The 15,037-nt window shown below is 43.3% G+C and overlaps 1 protein-coding gene across 1 annotated transcript in view; it reads right to left on the reverse strand.

Annotated features, from left to right (window-relative positions):
• Window positions 1-15,037, reverse strand: part of CCNB3 (cyclin B3) — a 71,196-nt gene that overhangs the window by 20,538 nt on the left and 35,621 nt on the right. Inside the window, exons 4-7 of the mRNA XM_054720024.1 lie at window positions 3,842-7,292; window positions 2,795-3,781; window positions 1,606-1,701; window positions 303-395 (exon numbers count right to left, since the gene is read on the reverse strand). Of these exons, the coding sequence (XP_054575999.1) occupies window positions 303-395; window positions 1,606-1,701; window positions 2,795-3,781; window positions 3,842-7,292 (4,627 nt within the window). The remainder of the gene's footprint in view (window positions 1-302; window positions 396-1,605; window positions 1,702-2,794; window positions 3,782-3,841; window positions 7,293-15,037) is intronic.

Consider the following 15,037-nt stretch of genomic DNA (forward strand, 5'->3'; position numbering starts at 1 on the left):
GTGGAAGCCTCTCCCACCTCCACGGCAGCACTAAGGATGTCTGACTGACAGCTTAAGCCTGCTCCCTGAGACATCCCTTGAGGGCTCCTGGACTGCAAGAAGACGCAGGCCAGGCTGAACCAAGTACACGAATTTCGTGCAATGGGCCTCTAGTATATCATAAGCTTTCCAAAGGCAGGAACCATGGCTTATTCAGCTTTGTAGACCCAGTAAATTTTTACCAAGTCTGAAACCTGGCACTGCTGAATAAATAATTGATAAACAGAATAGCAGTTCCTTAAAGCAGGGGTTGCCAGGCTCACCTGTATTTTCACCAACCAGTTCACAAGAAGGGCCCTCGTGTCACTGTTTATGTCAGTCTGACTGCTCATGTAATTTTTAAGTCTGAACTTTTCCTGGTGACAATAAGAAAGAAATGTTAATAAACTATTCTTATAGTTCAAAAGTTGTATCTGAGGAAAAAATATTTGCAATTAATATCTCAGAAAAAAAGTAATAACTTAACATAATTAACTTTTTCATGATTTAACTCATTTTCAGCTGGTATCTGATAAAGGCAGATCAAAGTATGCTTTCCCAGTTCTTTGGGAAATGGACACATATGATATTCAAGTATCACAGTGGATACTGAGGAATCCAGCGGAAAAACAGGTAGAAACATACCTATGACTATAGATGAATATCAAAAAGGTTCTGATTCCTTTTTGAAATTTAACTAAAAGCATAATACCATGCTATGTAGAGCAATGCTTCTCAAACTTTAACATGCATATATACCACTTGAGGATATGTAAAATTCACATTCTATTTAGAAGGTCTGGGGTGGGTCTAGGTTTCTGCATTTCTAACAAAATCCCAAGTGAAACCTATAGTGCTGAGCTAAGGCCTACACTTTTGGCATAGCAAAGTTTTCTCTTACTTCCTCTAAAAAATGTAGGCTCTGGAGTCAGTTAATCAAAAGCTATGCCTCTAGAGAGAATATGAGTTATTCATCCTCCCTCTCATGCATGGCCTGCTAAAATTCTAGTTGGCACATAATCTTGGTCCCATCTGTTCTATTAAAAAGAGACAGGAAAAAAAACTTGGAATTGATGACTATTAGTAAGTAGTAAAGGAGACTGGCAGATTTCAAAGGAGGAAGAAAATTTTGCCAGATTGGAGAGGTAAAACCATGGGTGTGATTTTATATATGATGCCAGAAACTTACATAGAAAAGGGAAAAGATTTCTAATAGCAGCTACTCAGAGGAGACTGCTTGACTATTTTTGTGTCTGAGACTGTCTCCTCGGCAATTAGAGGTGTAGGCTTATGTTCTTCTAGGTAATAATACTTTATTTCATATCCCAACTCTACCACATACTAGTAGTGTGACTATGGACAGTTTCCCCCATCTATAAAAAGGAGATAATAATACATACCATCATGAAATTAATGTGAGAATTAAACAAGATTATGTCTATAAATTCCTTAGCACAATGTATAACTCATAGTAAGATACCAGAAGATGCCAGTTGTTGCTCCCCTTTCAACTCATATTTGAAGGATGAAGTGATGAGGAAATGAGAACTAGAAATCATTCCCACCCCCCACCAGCCATTTACATACCTCTCTCTCCTTCATGTATTTGAAGATATCTTGGGTGTATGATAAGTTGAAAAATGGATCATAATGGGTCTGATCAATAATCTCCAGTATAGTTATCTGGTTAGAAATCACCAAAAAGTCATATTAGAAGAAATATTCGAAGGAAAGCTTAGCATATGCACATAAAGAATGACTTATTTATTCCCACTGTCATCTTTTGCTGAGGTTCCTCAAGCTTCATACATCCTGGACCATAACAGAGCACGCTTGCACCCTGAAATCCTCATGCTGCTGAGTGACCAAGAAATGCTTAGTATTCCTTGTACATGTATGCTCTACCCTAGAACCTGGAACCATTTTTACAGGTAAGCTCAAGATTCTTCAACAACACCATTATTTTACTATTTCATTTTATGTCACCTATCTTCTTAGGTTCCTTGTCCCAAAGCTTTGATCTGACCCAATTCATCTTCTTGGCAGCCTTTTCCATCATTCTACACTTTTTTTTTTAATATATTTTATTGATTTTTTACAGAGAGGAAGAGAGAGGGATAGAGAGTTAGAAACATTGATGAGAGAGAAACATCGATCAGCTGCTTCTTGCACACCCCCTACTGGGGATGTGCCCGCAACCAAGGTACATGCCCTTGACCGGAATCAAACCTGGGACCCTTGAGTCCGCAGGCCGACGCTCTATCCACTGAGCCAAACCGGTTTTGGCATCATTCTACACTTTTATTCAGGTTGTTTTTGCCTACAAAAGGGGTATTTCTCTTCCTACTTGCCAAATCTCATCCCTTTACCCTTTCAATTTACAACTTAAAAAGCATCTTCCTTAGGAGATGAACTTTATCCATCTTTGACTTCCTCCATAAACTTTACCCATCTTTGACTGAAGCCTACTTGAATTTAGATCGCAATTACTAAGAAAGGCAATTTCCCAAGAAGTAAACACTACTGCAAAGCCTATATACATTTATATACAGTATTACAGGCTCTTGTGGGTATTCCTAGAATAAATACTCTCTAATTGCTTAGGTGAATCACTATGCCAATCAGGAAGTCAAGAGTTCTACAAGGCCAACTTGATTTACTATAGCTTAAAATATATAGCTCAGTTGCTGTTTAAGAAAAAAAAAATCTCTTTGCTAGCAGCTACCTCTAGGACAACAAAGATCTTTTAATCTAATGTAAAAAGAGAGCAGAATACCTCCTTCTTTGATATACGGCGCCAATCGGAGACACGTTTTTTGGTACTGGGTTTACGAGCACTGTGCTTCCTTGAGGTACGATACTTGCTCACAATAGACAGGATGTCAGAGAGGGACATTGCTGTTCTGGATTCAGGGGGAGAGTTGAACACATGTGAGCTGATATTAACTGGGAGGATTGATACATCTTTAAGACTAGTGTCTTCCTTTTGGGTGGGATTATCTTGCAAGACCAATGGCTCCTTAAAGGACACCTTCTTCCCAGTGGTGGATTTCTCATTCAAGGATACCGTCTTTAAATTGAGTGAGTCATTGATGGCAAGCTTCCTCTGAAAAGTTAATTCTTCAATGATGGGGGATTCCTTCTCAATACTGGGCTTCTGCTGCAAGGACAATTGCTTCTTCAAGAGGAACACCTCCCCTTGAGCAGTGGACTTCTTCTTTAAAGATAATTGACTATCTGTGCTTATTATTGCCTCAGTGGAGAGTTTCTTCTTCAGAATCGATGGTTTCTTATAAAGGGAATCCTCTTCAGTTGTGCTTTTCTCCTGCAAAGTCAATAGCTTCTTCAAGGAGTCCTCTTTGGTATCAATGATATGCTTCTTTTTTAAAGATAACAGTGTCTTGGTATCAATTGTCTCCTCAGTTGAGGACTTCTTCCTAAATGGCCCTGGCTTCATAACAAAGGAATCCTTATCTTTGCCAATCATATTCTGCAAGTCCAACACTTCTTGGCAGATAGACGTCATTATTTGAGTGGTGTGCTTTTTCTTCTTTAAAGATAATGGCTCCTTGCTGGAGATTGCCTCATTTGTGGTATGTTTCTTCCTAAAGTAAACTGGCTCCATAAGAAATTCATCTTTACTGTGAATATTCTCCTGCAATGCCCAAGGCTTCTTCAAGAGGGCTACTTCCCCCTGCGTGGTGTGCTTCTCTGGCAACACAGATGATTCCTTGAAGAGGAACTCCTCCTCCATGGTAGGCTTCTTTTTAAAGGACAATGGCTCCTTAATGAGTGACTTCTCTTCAGAAATGGTCTGCAATACTAGTGGCTTCTTCAAGCAGGATAGCCTATCTTTAGCGGTACGTCTCTTTACAAACACTAGCACCTCCTTGGGGGTTGCCTCTTCAATGGTATGCTTCTTCTTAAAAACCAAAGGCTCCTTTAAAAGTGACTCCTCAGTTGGATTCTTTTGCAGGGTCAAGGGCTTCTTTATGACAGAAATGTCCCCCTCAGTGGTGTGCTTCTCTTGGAATGGCTCTTGGAAAAGGAACTCCTTAGTGGTAGACTTATTCTCAAAAGAAAATGGTTCCTCACTGAGCAACTTCTCTCTGGAGGTGGCCTTCTGCAATATTAGTGGCTTCCTCTTATAAGACACCTTCTCCTGAGTGGTACACTTATTTAAAGTTAATAGCCTCTCGGTAGTGGTTGACTTCTCAGTTTTAGGTTTCTTTCTAAAGTTCATTGGCTCCATAAAAGAATCCTTTTCAATGTTATTGTCCAGTGAGGTCAGTTCCTTCACACAGCATAACTCCTTAGTAGTAGACTTATTCTCAAAAGAAAATGGTTCCTCATTGAGCAACTCCTCTCTGGAGGTGGCCTTCTGCAATATTAGTGGCTTCCTCTTATAAGACACCTTCTCCTGAGTGGTACACTTATTTAAAGTTAATAGCCTCTCGGTGGTGGTTGACTCCTCAGTTTTAGGTTTCTTCCTAAAGTTCATTGGCTCCATAAAAGAATCCTTTTCAATGTTATTGTCCAGTGAGGTCAGTTCCTTCACACAGCATAACTCCTTAGTGGTAGACTTATTCTCAAAAGAAAATGGTTCCTCATTGAGCAACTTCTCTCTGGATGTGGCCTTCTGCAATATTAGTGGCTTCCTCTTATAAGACACCTTCTCCTGAGTGGTACACTTATTTAAAGTTAATAGCCTCTCGGTAGTGGTTGACTCCTCAGTTTTAGGTTTCTTTCTAAAGTTCATTGGCTCCATAAAAGAATCCTTTTCAATGTTATTGTCCAGTGAGGTCAGTTCCTTCACACAGCATAACTCCTTAGTGGTAGACTTATTCTCAAAAGAAAATGGTTCCTCATTGAGCAACTCCTCTCTGGAGGTGGCCTTCTGCAATATTAGTGGCTTCCTCTTATAAGACACCTTCTCCTGAGTGGTACACTTATTTAAAGTTAATAGCCTCTCGGTAGTGGTTGACTCCTCAGTTTTAGGTTTCTTTCTAAAGTTCATTGGCTCCATAAAAGAATCATTTTCAATGTTATTGTCCAGTGAGGTCAGTTCCTTCACACAGCATAACTCCTTAGTGGTAGACTTATTCTCAAAAGAAAATGGTTCCTCATTGAGCAACTCCTCTCTGGAGGTGGCCTTCTGCAATATTAGTGGCTTCCTCTTATAAGACACCTTCTCCTGAGTGGTACACTTATTTAAAGTTAATAGCCTCTCGGTGGTGGTTGACTCCTCAGTTTTAGGTTTCTTTCTAAAGGTCATTGGCTCCATAAAAGAATCATTTTCAATGTTATTGTCCAGTGAGGTCAGTTCCTTCACACAGCATAACTCCTTAGTGGTAGACTTATTCTCAAAAGAAAATGGTTCCTCATTGAGCAACTTCTCTCTGGAGGTGGCCTTCTGCAATATTAGTGGCTTCCTCTTATAAGACACCTTCTCCTGAGTAGTACACTTATTTAAAGTTAATAGCCTCTCGGTAGTGGTTGACTCCTCAGTTTTAGGTTTCTTTCTAAAGGTCATTGGCTCCATAAAAGAATCATTTTCAATGTTATTGTCCAGTGAGGTCAGTTCCTTCACACAGCATAACTCCTTAGTGGTAGACTTATTCTCAAAAGAAAATGGTTCCTCATTGAGCAACTTCTCTCTGGAGGTGGCCTTCTGCAATATTAGTGGCTTCCTCTTATAAGACACCTTCTCCTGAGTGGTACACTTATTTAAAGTTAATAGCCTCTCAGTAGTGGTTGACTCCTCAGTTTTAGGTTTCTTTCTAAAGTTCATTGGCTCCATAAAAGAATCCTTTTCAATGTTATTGTCCAGTGGGGTCAGTTCCTTCACACAGCATAACTCCTTAGTGGTAGACTTATTCTCAAAAGAAAATGGTTCCTCATTGAGCAACTCCTCTCTGGAGGTGGCCTTCTGCAATATTAGTGGCTTCCTCTTATAAGACACCTTCTCCTGAGTGGTACACTTATTTAAAGTTAATAGCCTCTCGGTGGTGGTTGACTCCTCAGTTTTAGGTTTCTTTCTAAAGTTCATTGGCTCCATAAAAGAATCCTTTTCAATGTTATTGTCCAGTGAGGTCAGTTCCTTCACACAGCATAACTCCTTAGCGGTAGACTTATTCTCAAAAGAAAATGGTTTCTCATTGAGCAACTTCTCTCTGGAGGTGGCCTTCTGCAATATTAGTGGCTTCCTCTTATAAGACACCTTCTCCTGAGTGGTACACTTATTTAAAGTTAATAGCCTCTCAGTAGTGGTTGACTCCTCAGTTTTAGGTTTTTTTCTAAAGTTCATTGGCTCCATAAAAGAATCATTTTCAATGTTATTGTCCAGTGAGGTCAGTTCCTTCACACAGCATAACTCCTTAGTGGTAGACTTATTCTCAAAAGAAAATGGTTCCTCATTGAGCAACTCCTCTCTGGAGGTGGCCTTCTGCAATATTAGTGGCTTCCTCTTATAAGACACCTTCTCCTGAGTGGTACACTTATTTAAAGTTAATAGCCTCTCGGTGGTGGTTGACTCCTCAGTTTTAGGTTTCTTTCTAAAGTTCATTGGCTCCATAAAAGAATCCTTTTCAATGTTATTGTCCAGTGAGGTCAGTTCCTTCACACAGCATAACTCCTTAGTGGTAGACTTATTCTCAAAAGAAAATGGTTCCTCATTGAGCAACTTCTCTCTGGAGGTGGCCTTCTGCAATATTAGTGGCTTCCTCTTATAAGACATCTTCTCCTGAGTGGTACACTTATTTAAAGTTAATATCCTCTCGGTGGTGGTAGACTCCTCAGTTTTAGGTTTCTTCCTAAAGTTCATTGGCTCCATAAAAGAATCATTTTCAATGTTATTGTCCAGTGAGATCAGTTCCTTCACACAGCAGAACTGCTTCCCTTGACTTATATACAACTTCGTGGATGGTAATGTGCTCTTAGGGAAAGTTGCCTCCTCAGTTTCATACTTATTCCCAAAAGTCACTGGCTCTGAAACAAACTCCAAATCACTCTCAGTCTCCTCCAACAAGGATAGTGGCTCCACAAATTCAGGTGTCTTATTCCAATTTATATCCTTCTTTAAAGATAATGACCTCTTCATGTAGATTGTGTCCCTAGTAGTGGGTTTCTCTTTTAAAACTAATGGCTTTTTTAAAAGAGATGCCTCTTCAGTAGTGGGTGCTTTAGAAATGGTAGATATATTCACAGTGAGTGGTTTCTCCACAGAGTTTAGTATCATGGTGGTAACTGCTGCTGATGAGGGTTCCAATTCATATCTGTAAAGAAAACAATATCTGGGTAAGAAGAATGTAATTCCTAGAATCTTCACCTACCATCTCATTTTGTTGCCCTATTTAATGAAGGTATGGAAGTGAAAAGGCCTTCAACTCCAGGAGACAGATTAGAGTGTAAAAATCAATGTGTAACATAGTGAATCAACTAAATAGCACAGTGTATAGTTTCTTTGGCCTACATCCCCTCAATTTTCTGAAAAATTTCTCCTGAAATCCATGCTATACTTTTAGCATATATGATTTATTACCTTTATTTATATGTAAAGGCTTTCATTGTAATACCACATTGTATGAGTTATCTGCTCACATATCAGTCTCCCTCACCAGCTGCAATTATTTGTCATTATCTATCAGAACCAGGCATCTGGTAAAATTCAGGTTGAAATTAATATTTTTGAAAGCTTATGAGAGGATTTTAAGAGAGAAGTATATAAGAGGCTCATGATGGCTTATAAGTGAAAGCTGGGCACTTAACATTGGTGGTATCTAACCATAGTCCCTTTACCCTAGACCAGTGGTCAGCAAACTGTGGCTCGTAAGCCACATGCGGCTCTTTGGCCCCTTGAGTATTCTAACGCCACTTCTTCAAAATAGACTCGCCCAGGCCAAAAACCGACTTCTGCGCATGGGCCACGAAGTTTCAATCGCACTGTACATGCGCACCCGCACGTGGTATTTTGTGGAAGAGCCACACTCAAGGGGCGAAAGAGCTGCATGTGGCTCGCGAGCCGTGGTTTGCCGACCACTGCCCTAGACTATTCACAAGATATTTTCTCAGTGGAGGACATGAATAAAAACAAAATAAACATTGTTCACATGTGTCAGATGCAAAGCTTTGTTTTGTATAGGATTTCATGTCCAATCATTGGTGCAACTAAATCAATGGATGACTAGAAATCAGAATAAGAAAGAAGATTAAAAACAAATACAATCATCAGTCTGAACAAGAGCAAGTACCTCCAAAAAACTATACATCATATGATTCCACTTATCTGAAACACCCAGAATAGACATATCCATAGAAGATATTCATAACAGAAAGTAGATTGGTGGTTGCCTGGGGCTGAGAAGGGGCGGGGGCTGTGAAGGGAAGGGTAGAAAGGAAGACTGAAAAGGGAAGGGACTGGTAATAGGTATGAGTTTCTTTTGGGGGTACAGAGTATTGGAAAAGTTCTAAAATTAGATAGTGGTGATGTGATGGCTATACAACTAACTCTATGAATATAACACAAAAAAGAAAACAACCAATGAATTATTTTTAAAAGGGAAGTACCAGCTGTATTATTAGAAATTTACAAGCTGATTCTAAAATTTATATGGAATTGCAAGTAACCCAGAATAGCCAAAACAATCTTGAAAAAAAGGACCACAGTTAGAGTCATACTTCCCAATTTCAAAATGCCTTACAGAGCAACAATAACCAAGATAGTTGTGGTACAAATATAATGACAGACATGTAGATCAATGGAATAAAATTAAAAGTTCAGAAATAAACACTTACCTTTAACAGTCTATTCATTTTTGACATGGTTGTCAAGACAATTAAGTGGAGAAAGATTAGTTTATTTAAGAAAAGAGTGCTAGAACAACTGGATATGTACATGCAAAACAATTAATTTAAACCCCTAATATACACCACCAACAAAAATTAACTTAAAAAAAAAACCTAAGAGCTAAAACTTTAAAACTCTTAAAAGAAAATCTTAAAAAGAAGCAATGTAAAAAAAACACATCATGGATATAGACCATAGTATGGTGATTACCAGAGGAAAAGGGGGGTGGGGGAGGTAGAAGAGATTAAAGGGGGATAAATAGTGATGGAAGGAGAATTTACTTGGGGTAGTGAACATACAATCTACACCAATAAAATAAGAATATTCAAATTGACCATACCTTCATTATGCCCACCAGCCAATCAGGAGTGAGTATGAAAATTAACCCAACAAAGATGCCGGGTTAATTTGCATACGCAGGTGCCGAGCGGCTGGGGGTGGGACGCTTGCGTCATTGCCATGGCAATGACACAGGCATTCCGCACCACCCTAGCCACTCAGGGCCTCTGGGCAGTGTGGGAAGGCAGGGCCAGAGCAGAAAAAGGTGGCTCTGGGGGCCGGAGCAGAAAAGCAGTGCTGGTAGTCACAATCCCGGACTGCTGGCTCCCACCTGCTTGCCTTCCTGATTGTCCCTAACCACTCTGCCTGCCAGCCTGATTGATGCCTAACTGCTCCCCTGCCAGCCTGATCACCCCTAACTGCCCTCCCCTGGAGGCCTGGTCACCCCTAACTGCCCTCACCTGCAGGCCTGGGTCCCCCCCCAACTGCCCTTCCCTGCAGCCCCAGTCACCCCCAACTTCCCTCCTCTGCTGACATGGTCACTCCTAACTGCCCTCCCTGCAGGCTTGATCGCCCTCAACTGCCCTCCCCTGCTGGCCATCTTGTCACTGCCATCTTGTGTCCACATGGGGGCAGCCATCTTGTGTGTTGGAGTAATGGTCAATTTGCATACTACTCTTTTATTAGATAGGACTAGAGGTACCCTCAGCCCAGCCTGCACCCTCTCCAATCTTGGACCCTTCGGGGGATATCTGACTGCCTATGGGCCTAAACCAGGAGTTGAATATCCCCCTCACAATCCTGGACCACTGGCTCCTAATCATTCACCTGCCTGCCTGCCTGGTCGCCCTTAACTGCCCCCCCCACCAGCCTGATCGCCCTTCACTGACAATGTGTGCCAGCCTGATCGCCCCCAACTGCCCCCTCTCTCCTGGCCTGGTTGCTCCTAACTGACCCTCCCACCAGCCTAGTCACCCCTTACTGTCGCCCCTGCTGGCCTGGTTGCCGCCAACTGCCCCCCACCAGCCTAGGTTGCCCCTCACTAACCCCCCTGCCAGCCCAATTGCCCCTAACTGCCCCCCCTGCCAGCCTGGTCACCCCTAACTTCCCCTCCACTGGCCCAGTCTCCTCCTACTGCCCCCCCCCCTGATAGCCTGGTCACCCACAACTGCCCCCCTGCCAACCTGGTCACCCCTCACGGCCCCCCCCACTGGCCTGGTCACCCCATGCAGCCTACTGTTCAGTCGTTTGGTTGTCCCTCACTAACACCCCTGCTGGCCTGGTTGCCCCATGCAGCCTGCTTGTTCAGTCGTTTGGTCGTCCCTCACTAACCCCCCTGTAGGCCTGGTCATAGGCAGCTATCTTGGGAGGCCATGACAGTCAATTTACATATTACCTTTTTATTATATAGGACTAGAGGCCCGGTGCACGGAATTCGTGCACGGAAGGGGGTTGTCCCTCAGCCCAGCCTGTACCCTCTCCAATATGGGACCCCTTGAGGGATGTCCGACTGCCCGTTTAGGCCCGATCTCACCGGGATCGGGCCTAAACGGGCAGTCGGACATCCCTCTCACAATCCAGGACTGCTGGCTTCCAACTGCTTGCCTGCCTGCCTTCCTGATTGCCCCTAACCACTTCTGCCTGCTAGCCTGATCACCCCCTAAACCACTCTGCTGCCAGCCTGTTTGCCCCCAACTTCCCTCCTCTGCCGGCCTGGTCACCCCTAATTGCCCTCTCCTGCAGGGTTGATCACCTCCAACTGCCCTCCCTTGCAGGCTCGGTCCCTCTCAACTGCCCTCCCTTGCAGGCCAGGTGCCTCACAACTGCCCTCTCCTGCTGGCCATCTTATGGTGGCCATATTGTGTCCACATGGGGGCAGGATCTTTGACCACATGGGGGCAGCTATATTGTGTGTTGCAGTGATGATCAATCTGCATATTACTCTTTTATTATATAGGATAGAGGCCTGGTACAGGGGTGGGGGCCATCTGGTTTGCCCTGAAGGGCGTCCCAGATCAGGTGGGGTTTCCCTTAGGGTGTGGGGCGGCCTGAGCGAGGGGCCTGTGGTGGTTTGCAGGCTGGCCACGCCCCCTAGCGACCCAAGCAGAGGCCATGGTATCTGGAATTTATTTTCCTTCTACAATTGAAACTTTGTAGCCTGGAGCAAAGCCAAGCCTGGGGCTCCCTCCGAGCCGGCCGGCAGCCATTTGTGTTGGGGTTATAATTGAAACTTTGTTGCCTTTAAGCGGGTGGGCCCGGCCAGGGTGTGCGAAAAGTTTTGCTTCCCCTGTTGCCGGCGGCAACCTTGGCCTGCTCTCTCAAGCTCCATTCTGCCGCCATTTGTTTGAATTTGTTTACCTTCTATAATTGAAACTTTGTAGCTTGAGTGGAGGCTTAGGCCTGGCTAGGGCAGGCCGAAAGCTTGGCTTCCTTTGTTACCTAGGAAACCTTGCTCTCTGTGGCTGTAGCCATCTTGGTTTGGGTTAATTTGCATACTCGCTCTGATTGGATGGTGGGGTGGCTTGTGGGCGTGGCTTGTGGGTGTGTCGGAGGTATGGTCAATTTGCATATTTGTCTATTATTAGAGAAGATGACACCAAAAAACATAAGCAACAAAAGAAAAATATAAATTGAATTCCTCAAAATTAAAAATGTTTGTGCCTCAAAGGACACCAACAGGAAAGTGAAAATACAACCCACAGAATGGATAAAAATATTTCCAAATAATTTATCTTATCAGGAACTTATATCTAGAGTATGTAAAGAACTCTTACAAATTCAATAATGAAAAGCTCAATGACTAAATTATAAAATGGGGACAAAGGATCTAAATAGATATTCTTCCAAAGAAGATATGCAAGTGGCCACTAAGCCTATGAAAGATGTTGAATGTCAGAGAAATACAATCTAAAGGAGATATTACTTCACACCCCCTAGGATGGCCATAATTTTTTTTAAGAAAAAAGATAGCAAGGGTTGACAGGGATATGGAAAATTAGAAACCTTCATATATTGCTTGTAAGACTGTAAAATAGTGCAACCATTGTAGAATATTGTTTGGCACTTCCTCAAAGAGTCCAACATGGAATTGCCATTTGACCTAGAAATTACATTCCTAGGAATATACAAAAAAGAATCCTGTATAATAAAAGCCTAATATGCTAAGTGTCCGGTCATCCGGTCATCTGTTCAACCAATCAAAGTGTAATATGCTATTGATATGCTAAGGCTGCTCAACCACTCACTTTAATGTGCACTGACCACCAGGGGGAAGACGCTCTGACGAGGTTAGCTTGCTGCTGGAGTCCAGCTGATCAGGACTGAGCGAGATGGGCCAGACACACCCTGGAGCCCTCCTGTGGTCCCTCCCCAACTGGCCAACCTCCTGCATCCCTGCCTGGCCCTGATCATCCACCAGTGGGGTCTCTGAGCCTGGCCTGTGCCCTCTTGCAATCCAGAACCCCTTGGAGGATGTTGGAGAGCCATTTTTGGCCCGATCCCACAGGCCAGGCTGAGGGACCCCACTGGTGCATGAATTTGTGCACCGGGCCTCTAGTCTATCCTATCTAATAAAGAGGGGAATATGCTAATTGACCATCACACCCTCACAAAGGTGGCAGCACCCACAGCCAATAAGGAGGGAATATGCTAATTGACTTCCATGCCCTCAAAGATGACAGCACCCACAGCCACAAGATGGTAGCACGCAGTCCTCTCAAACCCCCAGCCACCCAAGGCTAGCCCGAGGCAGCAGCAGAGGTGTGATGGGGGTGTTGCCTTCCCCTGATCACCAGGTTGCCTCCCACTCCTGAGGGCTCCCGGACTGTGAGAGGGGGCAGGCCTGGCTGAGGGACCCCCCGCTCCAGTGCATGAATTTTCATGTACCAGGCTTCTAGTATATATAAAAGTCTAAGCAACCGTTATGAACAAACATCCGGAACTACCGGTTGACCAATTGCTATGATGCACACTGACCACCAGGGGGCAGATGCTTAATGCAGGAGCTGCCCCCTGGTGGTCTGTGCACTCTCACAGGAGGATCACCGCTAAGCTAGAAGCCGGGCTCACAGCTGCCACGGCAGGAGCCTCTCCTGACACTGCAGCAATGCTACTGAGCAGTGGCAGCAGGTGCAGCAGGCTGGGATGAGCACAAGCAGCATGACACCAGCTCAGCTCGGGTAGGCTCCTGCCTGGCCACCTGCTGCTTGGCACACTGCTACATCCCTTGGGGGATGTCTGACTGTCTGGCATGGCCTGTGGGGATTGGACTAAAACAGCAGTCAGTCATCCCCTGAGGGGTCCCAGATTGCATGAGGGAGCAGGCCAGGCTGAGGGACCTCCCTCCCCATGCACAAATCCATCCACCACACCGGGCCTCTAGTTGAAAATAAGTGTTCAAAAAAAAAACTGGTATATGAATATTCATACGAGCACTATTCAGAATAACCAAAAGGTGGAAACAACCCAAATGTCCACCAACTGATGAATGGATAAACAAAATATGGTATAACCATCCATGGGATGGAATATTTGGAAATAAAAAGGAATGAAGTACTCATTCCTGCTACAACATTATGCTACACGAAAGCAGCTAGACACATAAGACCACAAATTATATAATTCCATTTTTTTAAAATATATTTTATTGATTTTTTACAGAGAGGAAGAGAGAGGGATAGAGAGTTAGAAACATCGATGAGAGAGAAACATCGATCAGCTGCCTCTTGCACACTCCCCACTGGGGATGTGCCCGCAACCAAGGTACATGCCCTTGACCGGAATCGAACCTGGGACCCTTGAGTCCGCAGGCCGACGCTCTATCCACTGAGCCAAACCGGTTTCGGCTATATAATTCCATTTATATGAAATGTCTAGAATAGGCAAATCTATAGAGATGGAAAATAGATTAGTTGTTGCTTAGAGCTCAGAAGGATGGTGGAATTGAGATATGACAGCTAAGGCACAGGATTTCTTTGGGGGCTGAGCGTAGATCTATGAACCAGGAGGTCACAGTTCAATTCCTAGTCAGGGCACAAACCTGGGTTTTGAGCTGGATCCCCAGTAGCGGGTGTGCAGGAGGCAGCCAATCAATGATTCTCTGTCATCATTGATGTTTCTATCTCTCTCTCCCTCTCCCTTCCTCTCTGAAATCAATAAAAATACATTTAAAAAATAAATCAAGTAGGGCTAACTGCTAATCTTCTGGTTTGATTGCTTTTAGTTAGGTAATTCACAGTATCCTGTGGACCTGGCATGTTAATTTTTTGAAGTTCCCCAACTTTCCCCCTTAACACTTGGAACCCTTGCTTAGCCCCATTATAGTTATCTATCTAACTTATTATATTCTTCCCTGAAGAAGTAATTCTCACTAGAATGATGAGAAGATATAGAAACATCTCACTCCACTCTCTAACTTCCAATAAAATTTTTCCTAAGGTTAAATCCTTTCTCTAATCCTAGATGGGAATACTTCTATCTACCGTATTTACAGAACTTATGAACAGTTCCCTGTAACATCTGGAAAACACATGTTTTTGGACCAGGGAAACAGTAATCTCTATCCAATAACAAGGGGAAAACCTCCCCTAAAGCTTCTAATGGACAAGCAGACTAGCAAGCTATCAAATAGCTGCTAAGAATTCTCTAAAAATTTAAGTTGCCCCCAAACTCTCAGGTACAGATAGTTCAAACAGGGACTGAACTACTAAAAGATACAAAAGGTGAACACGAGATCTTTTGGAAAATTCCCCAATGACAACAGCTCTTTCAATATGCAAACACCCCGTGGAAAAAGAGAGGGAGAAAAGAGGCCTGTAACATTTTAGCAACCACAGCTGAGCCCACCTCAGCAACCAAAGTTAATGTAGTAATCACCAACATGGCTTATTAAACATG

Source organism: Eptesicus fuscus, chromosome 1 (assembly GCF_027574615.1).
Source record: "Eptesicus fuscus isolate TK198812 chromosome 1, DD_ASM_mEF_20220401, whole genome shotgun sequence".
Classification (NCBI taxonomy): Eukaryota; Metazoa; Chordata; class Mammalia; order Chiroptera; family Vespertilionidae; genus Eptesicus; species Eptesicus fuscus.